Here is a 19,915-nt window from a genome sequence, read left to right as displayed (position 1 = left end):
TATAACAAATGGATTTTATCTCAGGAATAGAAAAGTGGTTTAACATTTGCTAATTAATATAATTCACAGTAATGGAACAAAGAAGAAATATCATATGATCATAGCCAGTGCATTATACTGAAAATAAGTAAATAAATCAACAAATAAAATTAGAAAGGAAAAAGTAAATCTGTATTTTTAAATCACATGCCATCTACTAAAAAATTCCTCAGGAATCTCCAAAAAAATCTACTAGAATTAATAATTGACTTTAGCAAGTTCACAGGATACGTTTAAAAATTAATTTAGTTTATATATATTAATATTAATTGGAAGTTCAAATTAAAGCAATTCCATTTGCAATGTCATTTAAGAAATAAATTTAACAAATTATATAAAGTCCCTTAAAAAATAAATTTAACAAATGATATAAAATCATTTAAAAATAAATTTAACAAATGATAAAATACATAACATTTCCTGAGAGAAATAAAGAATACTAAATGACTGGAGAGATATATCATGATTATGAATTGCAACACTCAATATTGCTATTGATTCTCTACAAACATTCCTCCAAAACTGCAATTCTAGTCAAAATATCCACAGGCTACTTTTTGTAGAAAGTGACAAACCAACCTCAAATTTATATAGAAATACAAAAGACCTAGAATAGTCAAAGCAATTTTGACAAAGCAAAGACAAATTGGAGGACTTATACTATCTGATTTCAAGACTTACTATAAAATAACAGTAATCAAGACTGGGTGTATTGGTATTAGGGTAGACAAATTGGGACAGATCAGAAAAGATCCATTCAATGTAGCCTGTTGATTTTCAGCCAAGGGGCCAAGATAATTCAACTAGGGAAAGGATAGTCATTTCAACATTGCTTTTTAATTACTGAGGTTTCAGTTGGATGATAGACTTAAATGTAGAAGCTAAAATTATAAAAATTTTTAGAACTAAACATAGGAGAAAGTCTTCATGACCTTGCATAGGCAAAGATTCCTTAGCACACAAAAAGCATTAACCTTCAGAGATGTCCGTCAAAGGGTACAAAGTCTCAGTTATGAGATTAATAAGTTCTGGGTATCGAAGGTACAGCATGGTGATCACAGTTAGTAACACTGTACTGTACACTTGAAATTTGCTAAGTGAATGGATCTTAAGTGTTCTCACCACACACACACACACACACACACACATACACAAAAGGTAACTGTGTAAGGTAATGGATGTGTTAATTAACTTAATTGTGGTAATCATTTAACAATGTATACATATATCAAATAATCACGTGTACAACCTAAACATGTACAACTGTTTTTGGTCAGTCATGCCACAATAAAGCTGGAAAAAGCAAAACACAAAAGCATTAACCTTCAAAGAAACAAACAAATGATAGATTGTCTTCATCATATTAAAAACTTATGATTTTCAAAACAGCTTTTAAGGAAATGAAAAGACAAGCCACAGAATGTGAGAAAATATTCTCAATATTTATGTTTAATAGCAGTCTTATATATCTCTTGCAACTCAATAATAAGACAAATAATCAAAGTAGAAAGTACATGAAAAAATTTCCTTTTAAATTTATTTAAGAAAAAATGTGACTTACTTTAAAGGAGATTAAGTATGTTCGTGCAGATGCTATCAAGTGAAATACAGTATGTGAAGTGTACTGTCTGACATGTGAGGGTGTCATATCAGAGGCTCTTGAGGGATTGGCCAGTAAGGAATGGGAGAAGGGAGCAGAGACACCAGAGACACCCAATTCCACAGCTACAGATTCGGTACCTTTCAGTGCCAAGCCTGGGGCGAGTGCTGGGTGTGCAGCAAAGACCCAGACAGCCCCTGGCCCTGCTGTCCTGGGCCTTCCAGTTTAACAGAGAGATGGGTGCATCAACTAAGTAACTCTACAGCACATTAAAATAAACTTGTGTTCTAGAAAACTCTTATGGGATGAATTGTGTCGCCCCACATATTCGTATGTTGAAGTCCAGATTCCCAGAATGTGACAGCATTTGGAGATAGGGCCTTTATAGAGGTGATTAAGGTAAAATGAGGCCATGTGGGTGGGCCCTAACCCAATATGACTGATATCCTTGGAAGAAATTTGGACAGAGATGTGTCAGTGGGGAGACCATGTGAAGACACAGAGAGAAGATGGCCATCTGCCAGCCAACAAGAGGAGCCTGGAAAAGATCCTTCCCTCATGCCCTCAGAGGAACCAACCCTGCCAACACCTTGATTTGGACTTCTGGCCTCTAAAACCGTGAGACAATAAATTTCTGTCATTTAAGCCACCCAGTTTTTGGTACTTTGTTACGGCAACCCTAGCAAACTAATACAGAAGCTTAAGTGAGTTTTTGTCTTCTGCAATCAAAAGAGCCCAACTGACCCTGGGAGCAAATAGTCTTGAGTTTGGGAAGGCAAGAGCCTGGCCAGGCCTAGAGACTTCACGGAGCTTCCTGGGGGTGGGGTAGCCCCCGCTGTGTGCCTGTTTGGCTCCATTGTCCTCCCCATCCCCACTGCTTCCTCACTCCGGCCCACAATCCCTCTGACCACAGACACTCATCTCCCCCACCCCTGGGTGGAGAGTAAGTGAGTAAGGAGACTCCTGCCTCACCCCTGCCCCATCATGGCCTCCCTGCTGTTCTAACCCTAGTCAGCTGTCACAGTCCTGTGGGAAGGGCCGGGTTCACTGCCAGGAAGAGAAACTCCAGGGATCCCACTTTCTGCTTCTGGGGATAAACGGGTGGAGTGAGATTCTCCAGCCCTGACTAATGCGAGGTTTCATGGAGAAGGGAAGTTGAGAGAGTCACAATGACCATACTGAAGAGCAGTTGAGCGCATTTCCACTGCAGCATTAGCCGGAATCAAAACCTGCATGATTTGATCCTGTTTGCAGTCGCAGCTGCCGTGAACTAACACCCAAGCCATCGGAGCAGGGTGAGTTCAGTTTGTTTGGTAGGATATGCTGTCTGAACCCATCTGGGCCCGATGATTTCTGTTTTGGAAGGTTATTAATTATTGACTAAATTTCTTAAATAGATACAGACCTGTTTGGATTGTTTATTTCTTCTTGTGTAAGTTTTGGGAGATTGCATCCTACAAGAAATTGATTCATATTATCTAGGTCACCAAATTTGTGGGCGTAGAGTTGTTTATAGTACTCCTTAATTATCCTTTGAATGTCCATGAGATCTGTAGTGATGTCTCCTTTTTCATTTCTGATATTAGTAATTTGTATTCTCTTTTTTCCTTAGTTAGACTGGCAACAGGCTTATTGGTTTTATAGATCTTTTCAAAGAGCCAGCTTTTAGTTTGGTTTATTTTCTCTGTTGATTTGCTGTTTTAAATTTCATTGATTTCTGCTCTAATTCTTACTGTTTCTTTTCATCTGCATATTTGGATTTAACGTGTTCTTCTTTTTCTAGTTTCCTGAAGTGGAAACTTAGATTTTTAATTTTACATCTTTCTTCTTTTCTCTTATATGCATTTAATGCTGTAAATTTCCTTCTAAATACTGCTTTCACTACATCCCACAGATTTTGTTAAGCTGTGTCCTCATTTATGTTTAGTTATAAATATTTTAAAATTTCTTTTGGTTTCTTCTATGACCTGTGTGTTATTCAGAAGTGTTTTTTTTTTTTTTTGTTTTTGTTTTTTTTTTTTTGCAGTACACGGGCCTCTCACTGCTGTGGCCTCTCCCGTTGTGGAGCACAGGCTCCGGATGCGCAGGCTCAGCGGCCATGGCTCACGGGCCCAGCCGCTCTGTGGCATGTGGGATCTTCCCGGACCGGGGCGCGAACCCACGCTCCCTGCACCGGCAGGCGGACTCTCAATCACTGCGCCACCAGGGAAGCCCCCAAAAGTGTCTTTTAATCTCTAAATATTTGAGGGTTTTTCAGCTACTTTTCTGTTAATTTCATTGTTATCTAAGAGCATACATTGTATGATTTCTGTTCTTTTAAGTTTGTTAAAAAGTGTATTTTATGGTCTGGAACATGGTCTATCTTGGTGAATGTTCCATTTGAGCTTGAAAAGAATGTGTCTTCTGCTGATGCTGGCTGAAGCAATCTACAGATGTTAGTTGTATCATTGTTTGATGAAATTGTTGGATTCAAATATGTCCCGATTTTCTGCCTGCTGGACCTATCCAATTCTGATAGAGGTGTGTTGAAGTCTGCACCTATAGTAGTGGAGCTGATATACTTTTCCTTGCACTTTGATCAGTTTTTGCCTCACATAAGTTGATGCCTTGTTGCTAGGGGAATACAGGTTGAGCACAATTATACCTTCCTGGAGAATTGATCCCTTTATTCTTATGAAATGTTCTCTTTATTGTTGATACCTTTCCTTGCTCTGAAGTCTGTTCTGTCTGAAATTAATCTAGCTACTCCCATTTTCTTGTGAATAATGTTAGCATGGTATATGATTCTCCATCCATTTACTTTTAGTCTATATGTGTGTTTATATTTAAAGTGTGTTTCTTATAAACAACAAATATTCAGACCTTATTTTTTGATCCACTCTGATAATCTTTTTTTTTTTTTTTTTTGCGGTACGTGGGCCTCTCACTGCCGCGGGCTCTGCTGTTGTGGAGCACAGGCTCCGGACGCACAGGCTCACGGGCCCAGCCACTCTGCAGCATGTGGGATCCTCCCAGACTGGGGCACGAACCCACGTCCCCTGCATCGGCAGGCGGACCCTCAACCACTGCGCCACCAGGGAAGCCCCTGATAATCTCTTTTAATTGGTGTATTTAGATCATTGACATTTAAAGTGATTTTTGATATAGTTGCATTAATATCTGCCATACTTGTTACTGTTTTCTATCCTTCGCACTTGTTCTTTGTTCCCAATTTTGTCTTCCACTTTTTTTCTGCCTTTCACACAAAGGCTTGGACGCAAATATTCACAGCAGCATTATTCATAATATATCTAAACTAGAAGCAGCCCAAAGGTCCAACAACAGTGAATGGATAGACAGTTTCTGGCACTTATTCAGTGGAATACTGTACTATTCAGCAATAAAAAAAATTAGAAACTACAGATTCATGCAACATCATGAAAAAATCACACAGTCACTATGTTGAACAAAACAGTGCATACTATATGAAAACATTTTAACCAAATTCTAGGATAAGCCAAACAAATCAATAGTGTTAGTGATTGCGGTAGAATTCAGGCTGGCAGTTGTTGGTGTTGGATAAGGGATATTGAACGGGAAAGGGCAGAAGGAGTGTCTGGATCATGAAAATGTTCCCTGTCATCACTGGTCTGGTGGTTGGACTGTATACATTTTCATACTCATTGAACTATATCTTTCAAATTCATGCATTTAATTCAATGTAAGTTACACCTAAGTTAAAGTATAAGCAACAAAAATATGCAATCTAGAAGTATGATTCTGTGATAAAATATGATATACTTTTGTTTCAAGTGTTCTGTTCTTAAACAAGGTAGAGTATGTCAATTATATCAGTAGGCCTTTAAATGAAATCTTTAAAAAAAATTAAATAGAATGGTCCTTAATTCACCAAATGAGATCAAATCTCATTTCTGTGAGGTGATTAGGAGTTGATGAGCTCATAGAAGCCATTCACAGAATTCTGCATGGTACTGAACCAGCTTTTAATCTATTTTAGTATTATTAGTGAATTCAGTATTCATGCATTTGACATGGCTTTGTTGGCCTTTCATAGATTTTCTTGTGAGGATTCCATAATGATTTATGTAAGAAATTGCATAATTTGAGCCATTCTGCGTTGTCCTAGGAAATGGTAGACATGGAGTTCAGCCACAGGGGGATTTTACAAAGGCTCAGGGCTGCCCTTGCTGTGAGAAATGTTTATCTTCTCCTTTCTATTTTCTAGAACCTTTACTACACTTGAGTTAACACAGACATCATTTCCCCTGTGACTAGGGTATATATTCCACCACCTCTGTCATAGACACAGGTTGGCTCCAAATGTTCTGTACACGGCATCATCTATAACTTGACAGCTGTTTCTCCAGTGAGAGCTGCAGTTTGCAGAAATAGCTCCATTGAGTGGAGCTCAATATCGTCTCCAAATTAGGCTAGTTTTTACATCTAGCTCCTTGTTTTCTTGCTCTAGCAATTTCTGCTCGAAAGAAACATGGCAAGGGCTCTCTTTCCTGACTCTGCTGACGCATTCACGGGTCAGGTGTCTCCAGGGCTGGCTGGTCTACATTCACGGTAGCCAGGGGTTCTCGTCAGATGGTTTAAAAAAGATGCTTCTCCAAAGCTGTTTTCTATCTATTAGTTAATGTGCAGTCTATAAGCTGGAAATATACTTTTGAATACAGTTTATTCTGTTATTTTACTGTTTATCTTTGCTTAACAGTGTGGTATCCTCCTTTGATTGTGAATTCTTGTTCTCTTTTGGGACTCTGTTCCAGCAGCAGTTTCTGGTGCAATCATTTACTTCAGCCCACTAATGTTTTTCTCCTCTTATGTGAATATCCAATTTAGTTTAATTTGTTTTATACATTTAATAAATTATTTATCTGGTATTCAAATTTTTTGTAGTTAAATATATGATTATATTTCTTAGAAGATGATTGTTAGAGATAGTAATTGTAATTGCTCCAATAGATAGTTAATAAATGGCAAACATGGCCTCTCCCTTTATACCTGGAATTAATACTAAAACACAAAAGATGCTACCATTCGTCTGAGGACATCAGTGGCAGACTTTGGCCAAGAGTGAAGTAACCTAAAATCTAGAGAAGTGCAGCCTTTATTTAAATTAAGAATCACTGTATTTCTAAACCATAAGCAGAGAGATTAACATAGTACTTACAAGAGCATTTTGTTTAGTTACATGTGCATATCCATGTTAAGCCTAAAAATGTTTAGATGGATATTTTTTCTTCCCTACCAGTTGTTTGGTAAAAAATTAATATTTAAGATTAATATTTTCATAACAATTCTCAAAGTACTGATATTATCTTTATTTATTTTGTGATATTTTTGTTTTAAAATCAGGGTGACCAGACTCCCTAGTTGTTCTGGATCATTCTCAGTTAATACCTGTTGTCCTGATATAATTAAAATTAGTGCTCACTTTCACTCTCAAAACTCTCTTGTCTTAGACATAAATTATAATGGTATAATGCCCCGTTGAGCATAATCAAAAGACAGAATGTCATGTGATGGAAGTAATTACATTCCAGGCTTTTGTCCACTTGTTGGGCCCAGAGCTACGGGTAACTGTGACGCTGCTGAGCACGTAGGAGGGTTCAGTATTTGTCAAGCAAACAAATAATCCAAAATGACAAAAAATGAAGAGTGTAGGTTTCATAATGTGATCTTATATTCTTATTATATCTTCAGTGACATTTTGTGTCCCGGTAATTTGCGAATATTTTACATGTACTGATGAAGCTGGAAATCTGCCCTTCCTGGCATCCAGTCCTTTCTAAAAAAGTCAGATATCTCAACTCTCTGGGTTTTTTTTTTTTCACAAGTATTCTCTAGAGCATGACAGATAATCATTTTATATCAAAACATATAGTGTATTCTGAATGAAGCCAGACAGCCGCATGTGCATTAAGTGTTCTATCAGTTAGGAAAGCGTTTAGTTTACAAAAGATAAATCCTAATGACTAGTGTCTCAAAATATAGGGTTTTATTTTTTATCCTATTGTAAAGAGTCTGAAGGCAGGTAGTTGCTGGCTTAAGTTCAGCTGCCCAGTGATGCTTTCAGGAAACCAGGCTCTTTGTGTTTTTCTGCTCCGTCGTCCTTGGCGTGTTGGCCTCTTATTGGTCTCTTACTCTTGGGTCAGCTGGACTTTACCCAGATCATTCTCTCATTTTATGGCTCTCTCAGTCTTTGTTCCTCTCGGTCTGGAGCTGAATGTCACGTAATCTCTTCATCATTGCTGGTAGTCCTAATATTCTGACACTTCTTCCCTACCTTTTGTCCTTACTTCTGGTCCTTGCCACCTGCCCTTGACATTTACTATTATGTCTTTTTTTAAATTGAATTTTTATTTTATATTGGAGTATAGTTGATTTACAATGTTGTGCTAGTTTCAGGTGTACTGCAAAGCAATTCAGTTAGACATATACACATATCCATTCTTTTTCAGATTCTTTTCCCATATAGGTTATTACAGAGTATTATATTGAGTATAGCTCCCTGTGCTATACAGTAAGTCCTTGCTGGTTGTTTTATATATAGTAGTGTATATATGTTAACCCCAAACTCCTAATTTATCCCTCTCCAGCTTAACTTGACATGCCCTTAACATTGACTATTATGTCTTGTATGAACTTGACATTGTAGCCACAACTGTGCTTGAAAAAATTAGGTAATTTTCTTATTCTTTATTTTGAAAATGAATCAACCAGAGACTAGATATGTATGAAAGTCATTGCCATGTGTCTTTCAAAATCAGATGAGTGACTCACTTTTATATTAGACATACATACAGTTTTATGTTTACAAATATCTCACATTTAGTAATGAGTATGTTCTTTAAACTTTTTAAATAACAGAGCCTGCCAAGTGATTTTAGGGCCCCAGAAATGAATTATTAGATCAGTTTAAATCTAATTTATAAAAGGGGACTTGCGAGTGACATAAAAGATGGAGAGGAGGAGAAATAAAGTGCACCAAAAAGAGAAACAGAAATTGTAAACTAATTCATTCCTTCACTGAAAATGTCCTTCAATACTCTTTCCCTAACCACAGTTAAACCACAGTTAACCACAACGAAAATGAATGTCACATTTGGAAACCAGCTCTGGACTCAAAGCAAGGGTCGGCAAAGGGTAGCTTAGTTTTTCCCTGAAACAACTAGTGATCATTGTCCCCTTTGGACAAAAACTGAACAGAACATCCATGGAAATCAGAGAACTATTCTTGAATTACAGCATCTTTCTTAATGGAGGAAAACATATAGTCTTGCCTAAGGACCACTTTAGCAAACATTATGAAAGATCAAATGTTTTTTAAGTTATGAAATTAAGTTAAAGTATCCTTTTAAATATTAAATGACAAATATATGAGTTAGTAGTAGCTTTTATAATTTTTATTTCCATGTACTTCATGTTGGAATTGCCTTCCTCAAACATGTATTTTAAAAATCAACTAAGTGCGGAATTTTATCCTTAAAAGCTTTCGGAAATATATGAATGAAAATGTTTATTCTCTTAATCTCAGGGAATATTTGTACCCTTCAAAGACATTCCTTTGCCACCACTCCTCCGAAGTCTTTCCTTAATTTAGATTTAGGTGCACGTCAAAGAAAGGGTATGTTAAACACTTGACCAATTCTTTAAACAATTCAGAAACAGAGCTCGAACAGATATACACTTTCACACGGCTACTGCTCTGTACTTCGTTTGTGTGGTTTCCTTTATTCTTAGACTATAATGCAGTTTCCTGTAGCATTTTGTCAACGTGACACCAGTGATCTGTCTTTACCTGCAGTAGTAAATGTACGAGGGCCTCGTTCTGCTAGGTGTGTGTTTTATGTTTCAGCCGAAGAACTTGAAATGTAGGGAAACTACTTTCTAGCATGAAATCACTGATGTCTTCACTTGATTTAAAGTAATACAGAGTTGCCCATGTTAGGAGGTCAGAGTCATCAACGCTGGGACTAACACAAGGATTCTGTTAGGCAAAGAAATTTTAAGTTAGAATATGTTTTTAATAACAGCAAATCCCTCTGTGAGACACATTTGCTCAAGGCTGATTCTGCATTGACATATAATTTCGTTTTCCCTCTTCTTAATGGTGTTTTTCAAAAAGCAACACAGGGTTCCACAAAAATAAGAATTGAGAACTTAAAGTTTATTGAGTGAGATCATCATGATATCATGCTGATGTTTATATTAAAGGTTATTATTTGTGTCTTTGGAAACAGTAAGATTCTAAAATCTTATCTATGATTTTGGTTCTGCACCTGTTCAAATAATATTCTCAGAATCTACAGCATCCTTAGTCCAGTTTAATGTCTAATAAATTAACCAAAATAGGTCATATTATGAGAGAAGTACAGTAGTTTTTATAGACATGATTTAAGTTACTCAGTACACTGATTTAAAATTCCTTGAAGATAAGTTTTAAAACAAGAAAAAAAATCATTAAAATGATAATTTAAGGGAAAACGGATTTAACCTAGTCTCTTTTCACATGCTATGTATGACCTAATTTTAAAATAAAACAAAGGGATTAAAATAAGGCTAGATGAGAGTTTCTAAGGAAAACATCCACTCGTATACCCCCAAGCACTTGCTTTTTATTTAACCACTTGGCGCCACTTTACTGACCTGCTCTAACAGTTACAATTAAGACACCTCCTAATAGAAGCTCTTTCTATATGCACACTCTAAGATAAGCAGGATGTGCATTTGTTTTCTTTTCTTTCTGTTGTTTTGGTGACAATCTTGTGCTGGGTCCCCAAAACCTAATGGCATAGATTTTCTTAGATTAGTAGAAGTGTTGGCTTTAAATTCATTTTTCTATTTCTGTGCAATTTAATATTTAAATGGTTCAAATTTCAAATGTACTTTTCCTTGTGAACAACAGCTTTTTAGCTCCCCCTCTGGGCTACTCCCATGTGTTGGGCGACCTCCATTTGGCCCCCAGATCCACTAAGCTTGTCTTCCACTTTGATCCCCAGGGGCAAGTCACTCAGCTCCCTTGCCCTCCCTCCAGCTTTCATCTGGATTCAGCCACGGGTGACGTTGACAAGAGATCAGAGGGCAGGAGGAGAGAAGAGTTGGTGTGTTCGTTCCCCTTGCTTCTTCCCTGTGGGTCCCCGGTTTAACAGCGCTTCTGGGGGCAACACCTCAGGCCCTTGCTAGCTGTCCTTCATCCCTCCAGGCCCTGGGTGGGAACCTGCCTACTAACACTGGCCCTCGGTGCCTTACTATTCCTTGGTTTTCCTCCAGGCCATGTGAATAGTCCCTTCAGTCAATCCTCCAATTCTCCTGGGTGTGTCATCTGTTTCATGTCAGGACCCTGGCTGATATAACCTTGTAGTGAAGTAGGTATTAAAGTTACTGTGTTTTACAACTGGGCTATATTTCTAAATTTCTCTCCCATTTAAAGACTTAGTTGGTATGTGGGAGGTTGCAATGAGGTCAGAGCCTAGTAAACAGTGACGGTAGAGAATCAGAGGTCCTGAGTATTACATTTCCAGCTCTCTGTGGAAATCCAGCCAGCCTTTCAGTCTTTTTGAATTCTAGTTATTCACACAAGTGAGAAATTGTAATAATAATCATATGAGAATTCATTCTTTGTTTTTCTTCACAGTGTTACCTGAAATCTTTTATAAAGTTGCTTATACGTTTCATCTGCGTGGTTCTACTTCTTTTCCAATAGGACATCGTATCCTCGGCTAACTAACTTTACAGAGTCTGTGGCATGGGATGAGGGGCAGTGGGGGAGAGCTGGGGCTTCCTTTTTGGCCACCAGTAACTCACCTGAGATCCTGCAGGCTGTGTGGTTTCTTTTCTCTCCCTCTTGTAAAGTTCTGTGATTCTATGATCGTGGGATGTGGGAAGAGAATTTTAAAATAGGCTGGCACTGGGAAGGCAGACGTACGCACTGGCAAGAGGCGCTCGCTTTCAGGTCAGAACCTCTGCTCACCTGTGACAGGTCCTGTGTTTTAAGTTGCTCTAGCTGCTCTGGATGACGCTGTGGGGTGGGGAGAAGGGAGGAGGGAAAGACAGGGAGAGAGATGTCTCATTGTAACTCCTGTGGATGTTAACGTCTTTCAACTTGGCTCTGCCTCTAACGACTAGAACCCTCCTACTTTCTTTGTCTCCGCTACTGTCACCTTAATTCAAGCTGCCATCCTCGTGCATCTGGACTGCCGTGTGTTCTCCTAAACGGCCTCTCAGAAACCTCCCTCCCCCTACAATGCTACAGTTCATCCTCCTCTGGGCAGAGCTGAGGGATCTCTGTAAAAGTGTGTCATGTCACTCTTCTGCTCACAGCTGCCAGCATCTCACCGTCAGACTTGGTCCTGTCTTGTCTGGAGGCTTAGCGGCGGCCTGGCACCTCCTCACTCCTGCATTTCTGTCAGACAGGCTTTCTCGCTGTTCCTCCAGCACACCTCACCTATTCCCATGTTAGGACTTGTACGCACACTGCCGTCTCTGCTGGACTCTCTCTCTCATCTTCATATTTTTGCCTCTCTTAAAATATTTATTTATTTATTTGTTTGTTTGTCTGTTTGCACTGGGCCTTAGTTGCGGCACGTGGGTGCCTTAGTTGCAGCACATGGGCTCCTTAGTTGTGGCATGTGAACTCTTAGTTACAACATGCATGTGGAATCTAGCTCCCTGACCAGGGATCAAACCCGGGCCCCCTGCATTGGGAGCGTGGAGTCTTATCTTCCCTGCGCCACCAGGGAAGTCCCCTAAAATATTTTTTATATAGACTTGTTGTGTGAAAATCTTTACCTTATTTTCTACTTCTCCCCATTGGAACATTAGTTCTACAAGGGCAGTGCGTATTTTGTTTATTATTTTCGCCGTGCCTGATACATACAGGCATTCAAAACTTTTTGGAATAAATGAATGTAGTCAGTCCCCCCAGAAATTACCCCCGTAGAAACTATCTGTGATAGAGGCATTGTGTTGTGCTCTTACTGCAGTGCTCTTAGTCAGGAGGCTGTGCAAGATCATACCAAGAGCACAGTTGGCATAAACTCCATCCCTTTCACAGTTGGTTATTGGAATGCATTACAAATTAGGTCTCTATACCATTAGGTCTATATTCCACTCAGAGAAAGAAATAAAACAATTCCAATTCAGGTTACTATTTCTGAAAAACCATGACCATCTAGCTGATTTGTCCTGGAGAGTCAAAAATGAGTAATTTTTATTTACTAAAGGCATTTAGTACAAATTTTCTTATCTGTCTTATTTTTTACTTGTTTGGTTCACAGTAAAATACTCTTAAATTGTTTTGTCTAAGTAGTTTTGATAGTGAAATCTAAAGGATAACTAGGTTATAAACTTTTCAACCCTAGTAGTAGCAATGTTACCTACGGAATCATATCCAGTGAGAAAGCTGGCTCCACATGCTTTCCAGCGCCCAGTTCTATTAACATTTTTTTCATAGATTTATGAGATAAGAAATCTTTTTTGAGATAAAGCTTATTACAATATTTAGCTAAAAGAAATAAATGCTGATTTTTTTGTGTGAATGTAGATTGAATAAGATTGAATTATTTCTATCTTATGAAATAATTATTTGTTAACAAAATAATAGTTTTTTCTCATGTTCTATTTCTGTTTAAATGAATTTATCTGTTGAGCAAACAGATAATATACTTGTTGCTTTAGAAGCCCAAATCCAGAAATAAATATTCTTCTTTTAAACCACAAAGTGCTTAGGAAACTACCTCATCAAGAAACCATGGGGTTTCCTGATCATTTTAAGGGATTTGCATCTTCACGTGGCATCTGTTTTGGGGTCACAGGATGGGTACATGTAAGTCTCATGGACGTTTTTAAAGTTATTTAGGATTCCCTGTTAGAGACATGATACCCTTTTGACATGTGTCCTTAATGAAAAGTAAAGTTGTGGAAGATACCATTTAATTAGGCTAATGGGCTAAACGAAATTGGCTGATGGAAAATGAAAGAACCTTATGAGTGATTGGCATCAAAGGAACCTGCTTTAGGGAACACCACTAAATCCGAGACTCTGCCCACGCGACCGACAGATGCTCTTACTATGCTTTGGGCCTGGTGGGCAGGCTCAGGACCCAGGGAGTACTGTGCCCACAGATGGGGATTGTCTGTGCACCTCCAGGAAATAAGGTGGCCTTGAGCAGCAGTGGAGTCCTCAGACGCATTAGAATTTAGGTAGGAGCTGGAATTATGACACCTTCTCACTTGTTATGTGGTTTTGTGTCTTTCTCAATAATTTGCCTTTTATTATTATGTAATTTGCTTTGTAAAAGTTAATGTCAGTAATATTAAAGGCTCTTAATAACTAGTACTTAGTGCCACCAGTAAGTGTAGACTTCATTTAGGGTAACTGCATGTCACTAGACCAGATGCATTAAAATTATAGGGGCTATGTCTGTTTGAATTCTTTTAAGCACTTTTTATCTTTCTCCAAGAGGAAATATTAAACCAAACCATATTTAGAATAAAAAATCAGACCTAGAACACATAGTTGTGAGTGCAAAGCAATTGAAAAGGAAACTCCTTTCAGTTGGGAAGTTGGAGCTTGTAAAGTGTTTGGAGACCACATTTCTCGGCAGGTGGAGAGATGGGAGAGAATTCTGGAAATCTACATCTACTCTGGCCTTGTCTTAAGCCAGTTATACCTTGAAGACATCATTTCATTTATTTGCACCTCAGATTCTCCTTATATAAAATGAAAGGATTGGGACTTTTTTCTTCAAGGTTTCTTCTCACTCTAAATTTCCAAAATTCCATGAAAGTCAAAATCTGGTTTGTGGCAGTAAAATATAGCAGGGGATTTAGATGGTATCAGGGCCGTGCCCACATAATATTTTATTTCAACAGTAACAGCCAGACAACAGGAACACAGGATATACTCTTCGTGGAACTAGGGACAGAAGTGACTGATGTTCTTACAATTAAAGCTACACTGTTCTTTAATTCTTTATTTTTTTGCCTGTTAGTTGTATCTGCTCTCTAATGCTATCGTTCCCCCAACATGAAGTGATGCCCACTTTAGGCCTCACTCACCCCTGAAGATACAGAAGTCTTTCCAGTTGTTCTTATAAATTTGCAAATGCTGCAGTGACCAGTTTTATATTATTGTGTTCTAGAGACCGTGTCATTGGTTTGATGATGACTGCCTGTGATCTTTGTTCTGTGACAAAACTGTGGCCAGTAACAAAATTGACAGCAAACGATATATACGCAGAATTCTGGGCTGAGGTATGTCCTTGATTTTTATATGAACATAGATAGTATCAAGAAATGAGAAACAATTGGGAAGAAATTAAATATAAGGATAATTTAGTAACAGTATCTTAGTTGCTCATGTTGCTAGTTACTTAAAAAAACTATTGTTTAGCATTTATACAGGTATGAAGTAAGAACAGTCATTCTGTTACATCTGACTTGAATATGTGTGTAACTTCTCTGATCTCCACTGAAATATTTCAGGAACTGATTCCCTGAACAGTAGTGCAAGAGTTTTCCTTATTTAATAGTCAATCTTTTGTCATCCATCCAATAAACTGTATTAGGCCATCTCCTTTATGTCAGCCACTGGAAAACGTACTAAGAGGGACCCACAATATCACGGGCTTTATGTGCCTGCAGCTAGAAATTCGAGAGAATAATCACGTTGTACCATAGAAACTGAGATTATGTAAATATACCAAATGGTCAATTCAGCTGCAAATTATGAGTTCTGTAGAATATGTGGGATGTTAATCCATGAATTCCTGACATGTGAAACAACCATGTGAATTACTTTCATGAATACCTTTTCTAGACTGATTATCCAAATTATCAGAAACATGTGTTTACTCCTTGATTTGCCATGAATAAGTAGAATATAATTCTCTTATTCAAATGAATCCACCAATACTTAGATTCCTGCATATTCAAAGATTATGGAAAAAAAACTGTAAAGTGTTTGTGCACCTCATTTGTTCTGAAGAAGTAAAAGTAAATTTGGAGGACAAAAAGTTCGGTAGTTGATGGTTCAAACCATAAAGCTCATCCATGTAGAAGAGCGGATGTAAAAAGTAAAAAACAGTAAATCATTCAGCTAACAATTAGTAGAAATAGTCTATAATGTTGATCTGTCTTATAATTGTAAAGCCGAAGAATTTTTTTTGGGTGAGGACCACGGGCATTGAGTTGAATATACTTATGGTGTTATTTCTCAAATACACAACGCATACATTGTGTAGGCATCCTCTTGCATGTTTTTTTTTTCTTTATTTTATTGTGTGTGTGTCAAAATCTAGTTACTATCAGACTCAGGAAGATTGTTTTTAGATGTACATGTCTGAGCTGTAATGTTTGACTTTATTATCACAGTCAACATAATTTGCATGTGTGTCTAAAAGTAGTAACCTAGAATTAATTCTATAAATACCACATAAGAAAACTTGTCTGAAGCTAGCTTATTGTTTTGCAAATACTTTTATTTATTTAACTATGACATACTTCATACCATAACAATTATATTTGGATTCTAAAATACGAATCGAAATGTGAGAGACGTGTAGACTTTTTCCCTTTCTATCGCCCATTGGTTAAACAGCCCACAGGGAGCGATTAGCTGCCCGAATGCTCATAAATGACGTCTGCAGGGAGCTCGTAGTCCGGGGGTGGAAACAGAAATGTAATCACCCAGTCTTGCCAGTTGATCGTTCATAAAGTCCACGCTTCTCACCTCGGCCCCGCACTCTCTCCCACTTCTTCAGAGCTTCACCAGATTCCGCCTGGGTTACTGCAACATCTAACTGGGTTCCTTGCCTTTATCTTTTAAAATCAGTGTAACAGTGATTAAGAGTATAGTCTCTGGTGTCATGTTGCTTGAGATGAAATCCTTGCCTTAGTACTGAGACTGAGCCCTCAGGCCAGTTCTCTGACTCATCTCTGTGCTTCGGTGACCACACTTGCAGGTTCAGGACGACTTTAATTCTGTTTATGTCAGTAGCACACCTCCCATCTTCCGTCTCTCCACGCTGATATGATAAAGATGAAAATCACGCGCTTGATGCAGCAAACCCTCTGCCTCTCCAGGCTCTCCCACGTTTCAACCCCTCTGTCCTCTGGGTCCCTGACCGTGCTGTGCAGTTTCATCTGCCTGGGGCTCCCTCCCTCACCCCTGCAGCCCCTCCCCACTGAGCCCCAGACACCCCTGTGCTCCTGCACACACGGTCCATGGTGTCCCATTGTTTTCCTCGTCAGCATCAATCCTTATTCGGGTACATATTCAAATCACTGCTTATTTTAAATCTTTTTGTATGTTGGGCTTGTGACATCCTTGAGCAAGGGGCCTAGTTATTTTCATTCACTTAGGACAGAAAAGAAAAAAAAAAGCTTGAGAACTACTGCTGTTTATATTTAAAGCAACAACACCAGAGCAAACTCTATACTTCAAGTGACCTTACGTAGTCAAGGCAAGTGTCTTTGTCCTGTACACAAACATTCTTAACAAGGGTTAGAGTAATTTGTCTCTAGACCTTATCTTAGCAAATTCAGGGTGGTTTTAGTTGTTCTGTGCTTTGGATTTCTGAAAACAAGCATAATTCAAATAAAATAATTAAATAATTAAAAAATGTGAGGGAAGAGTGAGGTATTCAGTAAAATTTTTAACAAACTTTAACCTTAAAAAATAAATAAAAACAGCAAGATAATTTTTAAAATCTATAAAATGGGGATAATAATATCTAGCTCATAGTATTTCATGAAGATTAAGTGAAATAATATTACAAGTTGCCTAGCACAGAGCCTGTGATATCATACATCTTTAATAAACATCTATAATTTTAACCTTTATGCTAATGTCTAGCCAGTTATACTGTACCTTTACTGAACATATTTTAGTAGACTATTGTTTATTATTGATGTATCAATATTCCTCTTTAAAGCCTAGCTTCACCCGGTGCATTGCATGTGAAAAATCATCTGAAGAAGTGAGATACAGACCTTGAGGTTATTGCACATTTTGTTCTCGTGTTCCTCCTCACACATTTATCTCCTCTTATTCCTAACTTTCACTAACTTCTACAAAATGAAACCAGAAGAGATGGCTAGGTTTCTGGTAATTCAGTGCAGGAGAGGAGTATCAAGGTAAAAAACTGCAATAATACATTACATTTTTTTATTATTCTGACATTTGTTTGGGTCATTAAGCAGCAACATTATTCATTTTGAAGAAAATTAACGAAAAAAGGGAACAGCTCATTAATACCAAAGTTTTATAACAGTTTATAAAATTGAGAGAGCCTCGCTTTCCCCTGTTTCTCCCAGGGTGATGAAATGAAGAAGCTGGGAATACAGCCTATTCCCATGATGGACAGGGACAAGAAGGACGAAGTCCCACAAGGCCAGGTATGAATTGTGTTGTAAAGTCCAATTGTTTACAGTGGCCATAACAGCGGATATGAATAAAAAGCATATGCAGTCTTATAGGACCTGGAACCACCTGAAATCTCCATTTAGACAGACTTGGAGGATAGTAAGACCACGAATGGGAAATCCTAGTTGGACTTAAAGGATTCACAGCTAGCCTTGTCATCTACGGATGAAATTGCAGTCAATTGCAGGCTTTCTTTTCTTACTTGAAATAGAGGGGATGGATGCATTTGAATTGTTGATATTTTTAGCAAGCAGAAAATATTTTGTCATCAAATGTACAAAGATATTTTTTGGAGAATAACATTATAGATTTTGATTAGGTCCACTTTTCCTAACAACTAATGCATATATTTTAGTACATTTTGAGTTTTGTCTTACCATAAACTGGCACTAATTATTCTCTTTTCAGGTCTTACTACATAATTTATGTTAAGTTTTTGATGTTTCGAGAGCTCTTGTGCCTTGTTAGTTTTGCATGTGTGCGTGTGTGGTGTGATATATTCCTTTTATGATGGTCTTTTTAAACTCTCAATCTTCTAACATCATAATAAGGATGTTAGTTGTGGACAAATAAATATAATATAAAATTCAGTTTAGAAAACATTTCAGAAAATTCACAAGATGAAGGTTTTGGATAAGTTCTCAAATTTTCCTACTTAGTTATTTAAAGTTAAGTTATTAACTCTTAATACAAAAGTTTAAGCTTGTCCACAGCTCTTGGAGGGCACAGCCCAGCAAGAGGTGGCATGATTTTCTCGCCATCATTGCTCTGGGGAGCAGTTTACTTGTTCGTATCCTTAACCAGTTCTTCTAACAGGAGGCTCACTTTCCTTCTCTGCTGACTGTGTACTGACATGCCTACCATGCATGTTGCAGGTGGATTTTGCAGTTTAGTTTTATTTTAACATTGTTTGTGGGACTTTCCCGTATAGGTAATCACAGTGATTAGTCTTTCCTGTCTTGTGCCTGCTTTTCATGTCACACTGTAAAAGTCCTGTCCCACCCTGAGATTATATAAACATTTGCCTATATTTTCTTCAGTTATTTTTTTATTTCATCACTTTATATTTAATTTGTTAATTCGTTTGGAATTTATCTTGTTATATGGATAAGATAGGGAGTTGATGATGTTAGCTTTTCCTTGTAAATAGTTGAGCAGTCATCCCAATAGGGTACATAAGAGAACTGAAGATGTTGTCAGGGAATGAACTTTGTTCTCTTGTTATTTCATTAAGAGTAGTATGTTTCTGCCAAAATTCCAGATCCATTTATAGTATTAGAGAATTTTAAATAAAATATTTCTGTGATCAGCTAGTATTTTACCAAATATATTGCTTCTGACTTGAGATTACTATGAAATTATTCTTTGCCATAAAAATAAAAGACTCTACTTCCCAATAATTAGTCTCTCTCTCGAGACCTTCTGCTCCATGGCATCTGCAAAATATTGACATAAGAAAGTCTGTGCATGAACTGTAAAGTTAAAAATGGAAATGCATTTATTCTAGCACGATGACTATGATGATAGACTTTACAACAGGAGAAAGCAGAAAGGAACCAAGTAGATTTGACTCTTCTATATTCCTTGGTGTGTCTCACCGAAATTCAGTTAAGAAACTGGTAAGCCATGGCTTGCCCGTCACTTTATCTAAAGAGCCAGTTTTATCTTCTACATGTTGTCAACCATTAGGGCAGTTATTTGTAGCCAGACAGTCTGTGTTCTCTGGTTAATCATCCAGCAGCTCTTTTCCATGTGGCCTTCAAAGGCCAGTCGGGGCGAGCATCACTTATGTGCACAGTGGCCCAGAATAATTCCTAATAAAATCTTTAATATATTTTTTA

At 37.7% G+C, this 19,915-nt stretch overlaps 1 protein-coding gene across 1 annotated transcript in view; it reads left to right on the top strand.

The window, feature by feature from the left end:
- Positions 1-19,915, top strand: part of PDE10A (phosphodiesterase 10A) — a 297,841-nt gene that overhangs the window by 271,871 nt on the left and 6,055 nt on the right. Inside the window, 2 exon segments of the mRNA XM_081250479.1 lie at positions 14,791-14,902; positions 17,966-18,046. Of these exon segments, the coding sequence (XP_081106605.1) occupies positions 14,791-14,902; positions 17,966-18,046 (193 nt within the window).

Source organism: Mesoplodon bidens (assembly GCF_964165515.1).
Source record: "Mesoplodon bidens genome assembly, chromosome: 12".
Classification (NCBI taxonomy): Eukaryota; Metazoa; Chordata; class Mammalia; order Artiodactyla; family Ziphiidae; genus Mesoplodon; species Mesoplodon bidens.
Note: the sequence above shows the minus strand (reverse complement) of the source record. Positions and strands in the feature narration are given on the sequence as shown.